Source organism: Geotrypetes seraphini, chromosome 1, assembly GCF_902459505.1.
Source record: "Geotrypetes seraphini chromosome 1, aGeoSer1.1, whole genome shotgun sequence".
NCBI lineage: Eukaryota > Metazoa > Chordata > Amphibia > Gymnophiona > Dermophiidae > Geotrypetes > Geotrypetes seraphini.
In genome coordinates, this window is record NC_047084.1 from 29,311,527 (window position 1) to 29,328,329 (window position 16,803).

General features: G+C 42.9%; 1 protein-coding gene across 1 annotated transcript in view; it reads left to right on the plus strand.

Moving 5' to 3' along the window:
- The first annotated feature begins 903 nt into the window (after positions 1–903).
- SV2C (synaptic vesicle glycoprotein 2C) overlaps positions 904–16,803 on the plus strand; it is a 139,591-nt gene continuing 123,691 nt past the window's right edge. The window contains exon 1 of the mRNA XM_033929201.1: positions 904–1,546. Coding sequence (XP_033785092.1) covers positions 985–1,546 — 562 coding nt within the window. The 5' untranslated portion in view covers positions 904–984. The remainder of the gene's footprint in view (positions 1,547–16,803) is intronic.

Genomic DNA, 16,803 nt, shown 5'->3' on the forward strand with positions numbered 1-16,803 from the left:
GCTGCCTGGTGATGATGGTCTGGAGGCTGAATTTTAAAGGTGTGATTATGATTTTTATGGGGTTGGGGGGGGGGTCGGTGATCACTGGGGTAGTGTGTGGGGTTCTGTATTATGTGTTTTCAGTGCTTATCTGGTGACTTTAGGGGGTTTTTGTGACTTAGACCATGTTTTAAATGGTCTAAGTCACAACGTCCAAGTTCCGTCGATCCTGTGCTGTCTAATTTTCGGTTATACATGCAGTACGACTAAGTCTAAGCTGGCCCATGTCCCGCCCAACTCCTACCCTCGACACTCCTCCTGAAACGCCCCGTTTAGCTTTGGTCGTTCAGTGGCACTATGAAGGCCTAGGTCGTTTAGAAATATGTCCAAAACCCGTTTTTATTATCGGCACTTGGACGTATTTTGACAGTGTTCATCCAAGTGCCGACTTAGGCTGGTTTTTGGATGTTTTTCTCTTTCGATTATGAGCCCCCTTGTATACAAGGGACTGGGCCACTGAAAAGTTCTCATCCCAACCAATGATATGGAGCCATGAATTTACATGTTGTTCCATCTTTTTTGTGACACTTTTCATTTCATTTCATATCATTGAAACGAAAAGTGTCAAGATAATTGTACCTAAAGTTAGGTTTATATCTACAGATTTACACTAGTATTCAATAAAGGCAATTGCCACTATAGAATCAGCCCTTAGGGCGCATCATTCTGGTACTTAACTTTATGTGATCTATAGAGAAATATCCCTTTGTTTATAAAGCAGCATGTAAATATTTTTTAAAAATGAAACAAAAAGCCAAAATCGTAGTGTGGAAGGGCAAAAATAAGGGTCTAATTTTTTTTCTTATTGTGTTTTGTCTTTGCAGAAATCAACTGTGTTCTCAGATGTTCATTAGTGATATCTACTGCTGAGCTGAAAATATATCACTACCCACCCATATTTATAGATACCATTTGAAGCTGAAAAGCTTCAAGCACTAATAGAAGATGGATAATGCATACAGAGATAGGACTTCTTTAGTGAAAGGTGCTAAAGATATTGCCAAGGAGGCAAAGAGACAAACGGTAAAAAAGCCATATAAGATAGAGAATGATGCTCAAGATGGTTATACCCAACAATCCAACCAGGATGATGAAACTGATTATTATAACCAAGGAGAGTATTATAGTGGAGAAGCCAATGATGATGAAGGGTCTAGTGAAGCAACGGAAGGGCATGATGAAGATGATGAGATTTATGAGGGTGAATATCAAGGTGTTCCAAATATGGGCCAGGACAAAGAAGGCATGATAGCTTTAGGACAACTTGGTCCAGATTACAAAGACCACCATGAATTGGAAACAGAGAGAAAAGCTGATGAAGAAGAGTTGGCACAGCAGTATGAACTCATTATTCAAGAATGTGGGCATGGACGTTTTCAGTGGACTCTCTTCTTTGTCCTTGGAATGGCCTTAATGGCTGATGGAGTGGAGGTATTTGTGGTTGGATTTGTATTGCCTAGTGCTGAGACAGACATGTGCATACCTGATTCAGGATCAGGATGGCTTGGTAAGTCCTGTCCATTTTATGCAAACTACATTTGCCAAAAATTATACCATGTTGAGAATTACTAAACTGTTTATACTTAAGAGGCTGGAGAGCTTAAGATCTTTGATGTCGAGTTAAAGATATTACATCAGGGTTACTGGTCATATTCAGCTCAAGTCAATTGTACTGAAAAGTCATTACTCTCCTACAGTTATACGGATAAATTTTGATAATCTTTTATGGAGCACCCTGAGAAATTGAAATAAAAGCACTTATGTTGTCAGCTTCCATTACTAGCCACATAACTGCTTGTAAGTATCAGCTTCTTAATTACCTTCTTATAGTGACATAAGTTCAAATTAAGGCATTGCAAGCAACAGTGAAAAGGATGTTTAGAGTGGAAGAAGCCACCTCAGAAGATCCAGGAGCAACTACAAGTGCGTTCCCTTTGTCCTTGAGCCCTGTGTATTGCAGGAGCTGTTCATGCAGAATTTGTGCTTAAATAACAAATGGATTTGGATTATACATTGTTTTACATTAACATATATTTTTTTTCTTTTGATGAATCTTCTTCCAATAATTTCATACTAAGGGCTCCTTTTTCTAAGGTGTGCTAGCGCTTTTAGTGCACACAGGAAATTACCGCACAGTATGGGGCTCATAATCGAAAGAGAAAAACGTCCAAAGACCGACCTAAGTCGGCACTTGGATGAACATTTCTCAAAAACGTCCACGCGCCAAAAATAAAAATGGGGTTTGGACGTATTTCTAAGCGACCTAGGCCTTTATAGTGCTGCTCAACATCCAAAGCTAAACAGGGCATTTCGGGAGACGTGTCGAGGGTGGGAGTTGGGCGGGACGTGGGCTGTCTTAGACTTAGTCGTTGTCACACCCCGGGTTCTTGCCGATGTTGCAAGCCCCAGGAAAATGACCAAAACTCCAGTCCCACGTGTCCCTTGCTACTAAGGGATCCTCCAGGTCTTACTTTTAGGCATGCATGCAAGGAATATAGGTCTCAGTCAGAATGTGAAAAACCAAAAATAGCTTTATTTCAGTAATGGTAACATAATTCAAAACATTCAGGCATCAGCCTTGCAGTGCAGTATGCATTCACAGCACATGACATCAAACTCATAAAGGTTCCAAAAACAAAACTCAAATAACACTGTAATTACCAATAGTTCCTGCTTCTGGGCTTGCAAGTTTAAGGGTCTCAGTTCTCTTCGCCAGAGCAACAGTGTTTTTAAATCAATATTCTTTTATCCCAAACAGTTCATTTGTATATTCCAAAAATCATTCATATATCACAAGTCTTCAATAGCACATGTGCGTTTCCCTTCTCTGTAATAGTGCACTTGGGGATTAGCCACAGCTGAGAGAAAACAACGTGCTGGCTCAGCTTGGCAATCAGCCAGGAAATATAAACACTCATCCCACGTTATATAATTCAGGGCTTTACAGAAAACTTCTGCATTTAAGTTTCAGGGAGAGTTTTAAAACTGAAATATCTAAGCTTTCAGATTCCCTAGCAGCACAGAGGAATGAACAGCATGAGAAAACATCCAGGTTTAAACACTATATTTCCATAGGCAAGGGCTGAGTTTCAGTGCATGCCTGGCTTGCCTGGGTGTCCATTGCTTCCTCCTCTGGCTGCTTCCAAGGCTCCCTGGTATGAGCTGCATCATCTGCCTCTAGCATGGGCCAGTCTGAGAGAGTCTGGCTCTCTCCAGCTTCATACCCTCCTGGGTATTCCTCTCCTGGGTGCCTCGTGAGTCTGGCTTCCCTTGGCTGCTTCCCCCCTTCTGTTCTCAGCAGGCAAATTATATCGGGTGGAAAACCACTCCCCTTCTGAGACTGTGGGGAAAGGGTTTTCCACCCACTGACTTGCTTCCTGCTTTCACAAACGGGATACTTTCTAGCCCTGGTTTTAACTGGCTGTTCAAATTTCCTGAGGGATTTAACAGTGTCAGGATGAGGTTTGCCTAGAGTGAAACTTTCACACTTATCCTGCCCTGTTTCTGTTATTTCCATTTCCCCGTCAGAGCTAGAGTCAGCTTGATTAATTAATTGGTCAGTCACCTGATCCGCTCTCCTGCACCTAGGTGGCTTGTGCACATTCCTGCTCACTGGGACAAAACCAGGAACGGATCCGGGTTTATTGTGGGTAAGACCCGAAATAGACCTGGGTTTGTCACATCGTACAGCATGTATAACCGAAAGTTTTACAACAGAGCTTAGACGGAACTTGGACGTTGTGACTTAGACCATGTAAAACATGGTCTAAGTCACAAAAACCCACCTAAACTCACCAGATAAGCACTTCAAACACATAACACAGACCCATACACACTACCCCAGTGATCACCAACCCCCCCCCACCCCCATAAAAATTTTATTCACAACTTTAAATTTCAGCCTCCAGACCATCATCACCTGGCATAGGAAAGCCTAGTCGTCCAGCCCAGAGGCAGCTTAAGTCATCTTGGGGGGTGGGTTAGGGACCCATAGAGAAGAAGACCCATGCCCATAAGCCCCTGTAATGACTGCATTGATACTTAAACATGTGCACTGCCCTATATACCCCCAAAACCCTTTTTTACCAGCATATAAGTGGCTCCTGCAGCCATAAGGGCTATTGGGGTGGTAGATAAGTGGGTCTAGGGGATTCTGGAGGTAATTTTGGGGGCTCACCGTCACCTATAAGGGAGCTGTAGTGAGGAGAAGCCATGGTACCCTTTTTGTGAAGTTCACAGCAGTGCCCTGAAAGGTACCTCACTATTTAGGTGGCATGTCTGGGTGTGCAGTCCATTACTTTGCAGACCCCTCCCACGTCCAACAGGGCTTGTTCTAGGCGTTTTGGACTTGGACAGAAAGTTGGACAGAAATGTGGTATAAAGATGGACGATTTAGCAGCTTGGACGATCAGATCGGCAGGACGTATAATTAAATGATTTTCGAAAGTAAAAAAAGTTGAACGTATCTTTCGAAAATGTGTCATAGGCTCTTTTTAACTTTGGACAACTTGCGAGATGGACGTAAACGGACTTAGACGTCCCTTTCGATTATGCCCCTCCACGCTTCTAGAACTAACGCCAGCTCATTGCTGGCGTGCGTGGCAATGTAGCACATGCTATTCCGCGCATTAAAGCCCTAGCGCACTTTAGTAAAAGGAGACCTAAATATTTATTGTATGTGCTCAGATAAGCGTTTTATTTCTTAAAATCACTATTCTGGCATGGTAGGGTTCTTTCTCAATTATTGTATTATATTGTATTGTCTGTATTTATTATTCGCTTTGTACAAGCGAAGAACAAAATGAACATACATAATAAATACTCCAAACATACATAAAATTATACATAAAACATTCTAAAACAGAACATAAAACATTCTAAAGCAGGACAATCAGATCTAAAGCATATAAATGGGGCCATTAACAGTATTGATCGCAAATAATCTCTCTACCCGCAATCCATCACTCCCCTATCAGCCATAACTCATTTCACAAAAGAGATGGCATTTTAACAGTTTTTAAATATTCATCAGATCCCCTTGTTGGCGTATATACTGACGGAGCTTGTTCCATACCTCAGGACCAGCACAGGAGAATGCTCCTGCTCTCATCATTGTACTTAAAGTCAGCGCAGGATTAACCAATAGGCCAAGTAGGCACGTGTCTAGGGCCCAAAATGGTCAGGAGGGCCCGATGAAGGAGGGCATCAACATTGTTTTTTCCAAAAGGCAATGGGCCCCTTCAGCATCAATCGCCAACGCGGGCCCCCCCGATCAGCAACGTGGGCCCCACCCTGTTCGGCAACGTGGCCCCTCCCCCATCAATGGAAAGTAAGACAAGCAAGCAACGTGGGTAAGAAAGGCAACGGGAACTGTAATTGTGCAAGCGGTGCTGCTTGCCCAAAGCTTCCCTGGGCGCTTGGTGGGGTGGGGCGGGGCAGGGGGCCCAGTGTACTTGGGTGCCTAAGGGACCTCGACGAATTAATCCTGCCCTGCTTAAAGTGATAATCATATTGTCAAAAATCTAATGTTTTAATGATTATCCAAACTCAAATATTTTTATTTATCTTAACTGTTAAGTAAAGGTTGCCATTTGCCTCTGCTAGCAAAAGCCAGTCCACTAAATCCAAACACTATGGGCTCCTTTTAGGAAGGTGCACTAGCCATTTTAGCGCACGCACCGGATTAACGCGCGCTAGCTGAAAAACTACTGCCTGCTCAAGAGGAGGCAGTAGCAGCTAGCGCGCGTGGCATTTTAGCGTGCGCTATTGCGCGCGTTAAGGCCCTAGCACGCCTTCGTAAAAGGAGCCCTATAATTTCAAGACGTCATCTTATTATAAGAACATAAGAAGTTGCCTCCCTGGGTCAGACCAGAGGTCCATCCCGCCCAGCGGTCCGCTCCCGCGGCGGCCCATCAGGCCTATCACTTGTGCAGTGGTCCTTGACTATTCCTATAACACCTCTACCCCTATCTGTACCCCTCAATTCCCTTATCCTCTAGGAACCTATCCAAACCTTCTTTGAAGCCTTGTAACGTGCTTGATAACAAGTTTGCAATCATTAATAAGGTTGCATTTAAATCCCCAACATAGTAGATCTATGTTTTTCTGACTATTTTGATGTACTAGGGGAAATTCTATATCTGAAAAAGAAAAACTTCTTACTGTAATTATGTTTTTTCCATTGCAAATGCAAGCAGTATCTCACTTCCGGCTCACCACACAATTGTTTCCCACGTACTCACCTTTATAGGACCCCCAGGGACCCCTGAAGAAGACTTTTTGTCGAAACACGGACCGTGTTGGGTCCTGTATCCCTAGCGGACTAGGTCCTTTAAGGCTCTTATGTGGATGATTTACTTTTATGTGGATGGAATTATTTTATGTGGATGATTTCAGTGTACCTTTGGAACTTTGACACTTTCAAATAAAGTCCATTTAGGAACATCGTCACTCTACAAAGTTTTTTTGGTTTTCTCTGGATTTTCTTCTTTGTGGATATTTTGGGGTCAATTCCTTTTGTTTTTTGTAATTATGTTAACACATACTAACATCAAAAAAATGTCAAAACAATTTCTAAAGTCACTATGGGCCACTTTTATCAAGCTATGCTAGACGTTTTTAGCACAAGCCAGCACAGTAAATGCTCCAACGCTCATAGAATGTGTATAAGCATCAGAGCACTTACCTCACCCCTTTGAGTGTAGTTGTAAAACTACAAAAAGGTGGTGTACAAGTCCCAATCGTTTCCCAGTCACGCCCGTGTTTCCTCTCATATCACTTCTGGTGTGCCCCCACTGGAAAAGAGAAAGCCCTTCAGTGAGCAGCAGGGAGGTGGGGCGCTGGCACTAGGTGGGGAGGGGGGGCTCCGGGGGGACCAGGGTCAGCTGGGAAGCAAAGGAGATAAGCAAGGATAAGTGGAGGGGAGGGGCAGCGGGGGATTTGAATTATGGGACTCTTCCAGCACAGCCATTCTTTTGCGGCGCGCCAGGGAGACATCGGAAGGATGTTGAAGCAGTTTCAGCTGGATCTCTTCTAAAAGCCATTTGTGCTATTGGACTCTGGCTCCTCCACTACTACCCTGTCCACCACACAGCTGCCGTTGCCTTCCCCTCTTGTAGTGCAGCCAGTGCCGCTGCTGCCCCCACCCCACAGAGAGTTGCCAGTGTTGCCACTGCACCACAACACCCCCACCCCCCACGAAGAGCAGCCAGTGCCACTTCTGCCACAAGTCTACAGCCTGTAAAGTATTTAATACAGAATCTAATGTATAAAGTTTAACGTTTTGGGATTTTTCTTTACCTCTTCAAGGATGTTGCTTGTGCCACTTGTCTAAACAACCCCATATATCCCAGTATTAACTCTGTGATGCCTAGTTACCATGATCCTACATATAACACTTATTTCCATAAGGCTATTAAAGAGAATAAAGCTGGGGGGGGGGGGATAAACTTCTGATGCCCTGTTCCCTCAGTGGCTCAATCAGTGGCGTACCTAGGGTATGTGGCACCCGGGGCCCATCATTTTTTGACACCCCCCCCCCCCCTCATGTAAAATTTTTTTTTTTTTTTTTTTTTTGCAATAACCATGAAATGGAATAAATGGTCAGAATAGAAACAGGCAGTGAAAATTTTCTTTTTTTTTTTTTTTTTTTTTCCAAAGTATTTTTATTGAGAATGGCAAAAGGTCCAGACAAGCAACCATGGTCTGTACAGAAACTTATACATTATCAAAAAGAACACAGAATGAGAGTAACAGCAACAACAAGCATGAACAAGCCTCTCCCAAGAGAAAATTGCCAATGAGAGGCATAGCAATACACAACAAAAGGCCAAAACTTGGGGCAAGCAAACAAATCCCACCCCAGAACCCACAAGAATAATAAGCCGGACTAGACCCTCAGCCATATTTTATAATGAAAAAAACCCCCACAAGCAACAACACCCAGACCGCTCACCAGACACACCAATCCGCACAACAAGCACCCAAGAAACACCCAGCCACCACCCAGACAAAACTACCAGACACACCTACCCCACCAAGCCCAGACCCAACCCCCCCTCCCCAGAGAGTGCAAGCGCAAAGTGGACCGTGAAAAGGGCAGCTGCAGAAGTGGAAAGCCCCAGATAAGTAGGTTAGCTAAAGAAAGCCCACAGATAGAAGAAATCAGGATAACAGAAGTTCCAACAAATGCTCCCACAGAAAATTTTCTTTTATTGAACCTCATTTATGTAACCATTATTCCAAACATAACATAACATAAATTATGTCTGAATTGTCATGACATCAGAAGTACATATGGAGTAGTTGCAGGTGATGCTTGGGACAGTTCTGATTATGTTAGTTTGGTTTTATGTGTTTTTTTAATAGAAGGGTTTTTATTTCTTTTTTTAAGGTTTTGTAGTTTGTGGTCGAGGTCAATAGGTTGTAGAGTTGGGGGTCAAGTGTTGCAGCTCGAATGGCTAGGAGGTTGTCGAACAGTTTTTTTCTTTTGACGTTTTTGGTTGGAGGGTGTGTGAATGGTGCGTGAGTTCTCCTATGTCTGTTTGAAGTGGATTGAATTATTTAGCTGAAGAAATTAGTTACCCCCCCCCCATTCCACACACATTAATTCTCTTCCATTTTTGTTCCCATTATAAAAAAACACTGATAAGTTCCCAGGAAAAAAATACATTAAAATAAGAAGTGAAAACAAAGGCCCCTACAGATGAGAACATAACATAAGAATAGCCTAACTGGGTCACACCAATGGTCCATCATGCCCAGTAGCCCATTCTCATGGTAGCCAATAGTGCTGCCCGATTCAGAGAAAAATATTTCATTCGATCCGATTCACCCTGTTGAATCGATTTTTCGATTAGATTCACTGTTAATGACACCGCTTTTTAAGTTTAAACAAAGTATAACAATAAATTTCACAACAACAATAAATTTCACAAAGTACTTAAAAAAAAAAAAATCACATTTTTCCATTAAAGCAGTTCTGGAGACATTTGCTTGAACAGTCTTTTTTCCCAGTCCATAAGCAAGCAATATGAAAAAGATTTCCTTAATTATCTACTCAAACATTTTTGCTATTTACTTTCATTGTACCTATACTATTATTCAGTAGAAAAAATGGACTTAACTGTGCAGGAAATGAATCTCCTCATACACCCACCATATAGTGCAAAAATGTGCAAAGGTCTGTTTTTTTCTTTTGATCACTACATAGCCTAATGCCACACAAGCAGCGCTGTTACAAACATATTCTGAAGGTCAATGCTAAGGTTGACAAAGTTTCCTTCCTTGGACCAGAAGGAGATACTGACAAACCACTGGAAGAGATTCTAAAACAACTACCCAGAAATAACACCCAAAGACCCACTCAGTGTGTGAACCAGTTGAGTGGAGTGGACTAACTGGGGGTGGAAATGGGCCCAGAGTTTGCTCAGCAGAATTTCCCAGACTACCTCTTCCTCTCAACACACTGACATGCTACCACCACCACCAACACTAGGAACACCTCACCGAGTATGCCAGCAATGCTTATAAACTTTATAAAACACATTATTATATTTTCTTATAAAGCATATATTTTAACTGAACTCAGCCTTGCCATTCACAAAAATAGAAAAGTTCCCATTTCAAGCTGTCTCATGTACACTTTTCAAATCTAACATATTGTAATCACAAAACAGAAAATAAAATTATTTTTTCTACCTTTTGTTCTCTGATCAATATTCAAATCTGGTTGGTCCCAGGCTCTTGTTGTCTTGCTTGCCAGGGTCTCCTTTCTCCGTGCTAACCATCCGTCTGCCATCTCTGTTCTCCCCTTCCGTTTCCCTTCCCTCTCCCGGAGATCTGGCATCTTTCCTTTTTTTTGTCTCCATCCACAGATTCACCTTTTCTCAACTCCCCACCACCCCAGGATCCACCATCTCTCCCTTTCTGTTCCCAACTATCCTCCTATCCAGTATCTCTATCCCCCCTCCACACCATCCCCTGTTTCCAAGTTCTCTCCCTTTCTGTTCCTTCCCTCCCTAAATCCCATTATGCACCATCTCTCTCCCACTCCTCTGTTTTTAGACCCATTATTTCTAACCCCCAAAGTCTGGCATATGCATGTATCTTTGAACCCCCCCTTCCCTCTCTCCCTCTGTGTACTTTTACACCAGGACCCCCCCCCCCCAAAGGTCTGTCCCCCCTCCGAAGGGCTACACCCCACCCCTGAAGACCTGCACCCCCCGAAGGACTTTACCTCCCACCCGAAGGTCTGTCCCCCTCTGAAGGCCTAAACCCCACCCCTGAAGGACTGCACCCCCCCCCCGAAGGCCTGCACTCCCTTGAAGGTCTGCACCCCCCCGAAGGCCTGTCCCCCCCTTGAAGGCCTGTCCCACCCCCTTGTAGGCCTGTCCCCCCTTTAAGGCCTGCCTGCCTTTCCCCCCCTTGAAGGCCTGTCTCCCCCTTGAAGGCCTGCACCCCCCCTTGAAGGCCTGCACCCCCCCTTGAAGGCCTGTCCCCCCCCTTGTAGGCCTGTCCCCCCCCCTTGTAGGCCTGTCCCCCCCTTGAAGGCCTGCCTGCCTTTCCCCCCTTGAAGGCCTGCACCCCCTTGAAGGTCTGCACCCCCCCAAAGGCCTACACCCCCCCCTGAAGGTCTGCACCCCCCTGAAGGCCTGCCTGCCCCCCTTGAAGGCCTGCACCCCTTGAATGTCTGCACCCCCCCCCGAAGGCCTGTCCCCCCTTGAAGGCCTGCCTGCCTGCCTGTCACCCCCCTCCCCCTTGAAAGCCTGCTTGCCTGCCCGCCCGCCCCACCCTGAAGGCCTGATGCCCCGACCCACCCCGAAGGACCGCTCGCCCCCCTGGCCTCCCCGCACCACCTATGAACAGCCGCAGCAGGATCGCGAAGTCAGCGTCGGGTACCAGCCCTAAGGGGGTGTTCCCGGCCTTGCCGTTCAGTCCCCCGCCACCCCCGAAGGACCGCTCGCCCCCCTGGCCTCCCCGCACCACCTATGAACAGCCGCAGCAGGATCGCGAAGTCAGCGTCAGCGATCCCTGCTGCTTCCTGCGCCACGGTCCCGCCCCTCCTCTGACGTCAGAGGAGGGGCGGGATCGCGTCGTAGGAAGCAGCGCAGGGATGCTGACGCTGACTTCGCGATCCTGCTGCGGCTGTTCATAGGTGGTGCGGGGAGGCCAGGGGGGCGAGCGGTCCTTCGGGGGTGGCGGGGGACTGAACGGCAAGGCCGGGAACACCCCCTTAGGGCTGGTACCCGGGGCGGCCCGCCCCCCCCGCCCCCCCCTAGGTACGCCACTGGGCTCAATGCAACTAATGCACCCAGGTTTAATCAAAAAATACTTCTTCACCCCTTGTTGCCTGCAGAGTCTTTGAACAGATAATTGCATGTTCTGAGAAAAATATCCATGGCTTCCTCTTCAATATAAGCATAACAAACAATGGATTCTAGGTTTAGAACTGAGTAAGCAGAGAATTTAAAGCTGCAACAATTTGTAAAGCTTTGCAGGGAGCAAAGCATTCAAAGCTGTAAGAATTTACAAAACTGTGCAGGCAAAAAAAATCCCCTGATGAATCCTTCAGTGAAATGGGCTCCCATTGGCTATTGATTTTTCCTGCAGTGCTTTATGCGAATTTTTCAGCTGCCTGTATTTTGCTGATGCGGCTACATTAAGAAAAGTGTCACTATTTTTTTTAGAATTAGTACTTAAAAAGATAAATAGTGTAATTGTATGAGTATGATAGGAGGGAGGGTTGTGCTTCTGACAGTTTTTTCAGTGGTTCCTCCCCTAGTTTTTGGTTTGTTTTAGGAATACCCCTCCCCCCACTTTTATGAAGCCGCATTAGGGTTTTTTATTGCAGGCCGCAGTGGTAAAAGCTCCAAAGCTCATAGAATTCCTATGAGCGTTGGAGCTTTTACTGCTGCGGCCTGCAATTTAAAAATCTAATGTAACTTCATAAAAGGGAGGCGGGATTAATTGACACATATCTCTACATGCAAGCTTATAGAAATTGCCTTTCACATGCATGTAGGAATTATGAGGAAACTGGAATTAAAATTATCGGTTGAATGTTTAGGATCAATAATAATTTAAAAAATAATTTAACAACTACTGTATGTATATAATACAGTACATGCTAAATTTATTTCAGTTCTTACATTTGGATCATGTGATTAATCATGATTAATTGTGTAATTAAAAATTTTAATTGATGTATAGCCCTAATGTAAACAGATTAGGGCCTTGGAATTTATTATGGTGTAAACCGCCTAGAACTCTTGGGTAATGGCGGTATAAAAAAATTTATTATTATTATTAAATCATTAGGCAGCTATCAAGTATGTTTTCACTTCACTTAAGAAATTTAATACAAAACATCACTTCTAATACCATGCTTCTCAGCCCTCTCCTGAAAGCACACCTATCTAGGTGTTTTGTTTTTTTTAAGGATTCCCACAATGAATATTCATGAGATAGATTTGCATATATTAGAGACCTATGGTATGCACATCTATCAACAGAGAAAGCAGTGGGAACGGACAATGAACAATCCACAAGAGCCAGCAGTATGAATCAAAGCCTTGCTTATTTTTATCTAGGATGTACAGTAACATGGACCCGACACAGTACTGTGTTTTGGAGAACATAAGCACCTGCATCAGGGGTCACCAATATGAATAAAAATATACAAACATTTATATCTATTTTAATTTATGTTAGTGCTCATTGTCCGTTCCCACTGCTTTCTCTGTTGTTTGGTGTTTGTGGGATCTTATCCTGTTGGTGCATGCACATCTATCATGCATACTCGTTATGGTAATCCTAAAAATCTAACAGGCTAGTTGGACAAGTACTGTTCTAATATGAACAAAATCCATTTTTGCAAATAACCATGTAAACAGAAGAAATTACATTACATGACAGATTTCTATTCCGCCATTACCTTTCGGTTCAAAGCGGATTACAAAAAGAGTTGTGGAGGGAGGATTACAACGTTAGATCAGAGGTCATTTCCAAGAGAGGGTTAGGTAGGATCAGGGGTTAGGGAGAGGGTGGTAAGAGGGAGGTATTCGTGGTCTTAAGCTTTATTCAGGGATTTCTTGAAGAATATAGTTTTTATTTCCTTTCTGAACATCTTGTAGTCTGGGGTTGATATCAATAGGTTGGAGATTTGGTTATCTAGTTTTGCTGCTTGAGTGGCTAGTAGGCCATCGTATAGTTTTTTCTGTTTTACTTCCTTGATTGGGGGTATATGAATGGGGTGTGTGTTTTTCTATGCCTGGTAGAGGTAGTTTGGATAAGGCGGTTGTTTAGGTAGATTGGGCTGTCCCCGTTTATAGTTTTAAATAGTATACAGTAGAATTTAAATTGTATTCTTTCCTGGATTGAAAGCCAGTGTGAATCGATGTATGCCTCAGTGATGCAATGGAATATACAATATATTTGCTTCTTCAACCAATATGAAAATGAAAATTTTGTGGCCTATTCAAGGAAATTAATTGCATAGCTCAGCAAAGTATTTCACAATAAAGTGCTGACGGCATTCTTAACTAGTCTGGTTTTCTGGATAGCCACAGTAAGTTGATTTTTTACTTTGGGTCCTTGGTATACATCATATTTATTCATTACAGATATCCAGAGAGCTAGACTTGTGCCTTCAGGGCAGATCGGCATTGATTAAAATCCAGTCCAAAGTTGTGCAGTAGTATATAATTACCACCACCACATAGTGGTTTCACTCTTTGCATCATTTCTAACAGCTTCAGTCAGTTTCCTGGGGACAGTGTCTCTATCACCAAGGCTATTCATAAATGGCACAGATATAACCTTAGTCAATCAAATTTATAGCATAAATTTGATTGACTCATATTAACTCGAGCATATCATAGGTTATTTTGATCTCCTGAATATTATTACACAGATATTACCTTTTCAGCTGGTAGTTAACTTAAGCCAACTTTGAGTAGGTGATTTGGAGGTGAGAAGCTATGAATCCATGAACCAGACTCCATGCTCTTGTGTCAGTCCACTTAGCCACCCCGTCCCCTGTAAATTAGTCAGCTTACCATCCCAAGATCCGTTTATTATGGAGCAGTAGGAAAGATAGGCAAAACCCCTCTAGAGCAGCAGCACAGCAAGAGGGAGTCTGTTTCTGAGCCCCCTATACTAGTCTTATTTTTACTTTATGAGCTATCCCTTATACTTGTATGGCTTTACCCCTAAATACCTTAGATTGTTGTAGTGCTGCTCAGTGAATTACAAATTTTCTTGCATGACGGAAGATGCTGCGGTAACCAAGTGGATGCAGCTATATCTTTTTTGAGATATGGCGACCAGAACTGCACACAGTATTCAAGTTGCGGCTGTACCATAGAGCGAAACAAGGGCATTATAACATTTTTCATCTTCGTTTTCCATTCCTTTCCTGGTGATTCCTAACATTCTATTTGCTTTCTTAGCCGCTGCTGCACATTGAGCTGAGGGTTTCAACGTCTTCTCAACAATGACACCTAGATCCTTTTCCTGGGCAGTGACTCCTAACATCCCTGCCTCACACAGCTATAATTTGGGTTCCTCTTTCTTTGCACTTGCTCACATTAAACGCCATCTCCCATTTTTATGCCCAATCTCCCAGTCTCACAAGGCTCTCTTATAATTTTTCACAATCCTCTTGCGATTTAACAACTTTGGACAATTTGTGTCATCAGCAAATTTAATTATCTCACTAGTTATTCCCATCTCTAGATCATTGATAAATATGTTAAAAAGCAGCGGTCCCAGCACAGACCCCTTGGGAACCCCACCATTTATCAAAAAGCTGTGAACATAAATGAGAACAGGCAATTTCAACTGGGAGTATGTTACATTACATTACATTAGTGACTTCTATTCCGCTTATACTTTACAGTTCTAGGTGGATTACAGAAGAAGATAACTGGACATTTCCAGGAAAAGTTACAGGATAAGGTGCTAATTACATGGTTAAGAATTTGCTTGGAGTGATCCAAGATGGCCGCAGTCGCAGTTCACTGAGCTACTGCCCGCAAAGACTTCTTTAAAAACTTTCTTCCGACGTTGTCTCATCGGATTACATACCTAGTTATGCCGAAGAGGAGAGGGAAGAGCGTTGCTGGAACCTCGCAACACTCTGGAGCAGCTGCCTTCGGAAATATTGAAGATTTGATGAGGCGGATGCAAGGCACCTCAGTTTCATTGGCGTTGCCTTTGCCCAAGAAGCTTCCGGGGAACGGAATGGAGGCATCTCTTTGAGCCTTTGAGACCACACTGAGCCCCGACGTGAGAGCTCCTCCCCCCAATCCTCGAGCTACCAGTTCCCCGGGGAAGTTGATTTGCAGTCTCCCCCAAAAGTTGCCGAGGACGGTGAGATAGACAGCGACCCAGACTCCCAAAGTTTTCACCAAAGTCTGAGTATCCACGAGGATGGACTAACAGGGTCAGATCCAACCCAGGAGAGAGAAAGAAAATGAGAACCTTCGGTTGGTGAGCAGAACCTTTCTGCACCAGACTTGCAATCCTTCAACATTGTAAAGCCCCAAGAGGTAACTCTAGACGCTTTGTGGGATCTTACTGCCAATTTAGTTAGAACAGTAAATACTAATTATCTTCAAATTGAAGGGAAGATAAAACTCAAGAGAAGGAAGTTGTCCAAATAAAACAAGACCTGGGTGAATCAAAAATAGATATCCAGAATATTAAAGATGAACTTAAATCTTCCAAACTGATTCAAGAGACATTAATGAAGGACAATGTTAACTTAAGAAAGAAGATAGCGACATTTGAAAATTTCTCCAGGAATAACAATCTTAGACTGATTAATTTCCCTCGAATCTCAACAGTTACCCCAAGAAAAATGTTAAAATGTTATTTGTTGGAGATATTAGAAGTGCCTGAAAATTCATTGCCTCCATTCACCCAGGTTTATTACTTGCCAAATAAAAATCAGAATCAACATCAGGAAAGAAATCAAGGACCAATTGATGTATCTGCTTTACTTGAACTATCAGATAAAGAAAGTGCCATATCAGTAACATTAATAGTAACCTTAGCTCATACATTGGACAAAAATTGGCTTTTGAGACTTTTCTTTAAAAATAAAGAGAAAAAGTTTCTTGATTTTAAGATACAAATGTTTCCTGACTTGGCAAGAGACACACAAAAACGTAGAAAAGAATTTCTTTTATTAAAACCTGGAGTATTAGCTCTTGGTGCGACTTTTTATCTTCATCACCCATGCAAGTGCATAATACAACATAATTCTCAGAAATATGTTTTCTTTGAGCCATATCAGCTAACGGCTTTTCTCTCTTTATCCCCCCCCCCCAGAAAAGGAAAAGAAATGAAGGCTTTAAAAGTATTAGACGCCTGTATATCAGTTAATCGTGTATCACGCTTCTTATGTTAATATTTTCTTATTATTCCGTTTATATTACATCTTGGATCTTACTGTGGACTTGAGTCGATTAAGCAATACTTATTTTCTTATATAACTTAAGGAAAAAGTTTTTTCTTTGCTGTAAATCGCTTTCTGTATAAGTTAATTCTTGAATTGGAAATTTGGAAATTTATAAATAAATAAATTAAAAAACAAGAATTTGCTTGGAAAATTACAAGATTGGGAACAATTAAGGAGTGTTTTAGTTTTTCTTGATAAATTTTCTGAATAGCAGGGGCATATGTTTCTCTATAGGCAGCTAATGAAGTTTCTTATAAAATATAGAAACGCTATCATATCTCTTCAAAAGAAAAAACCCT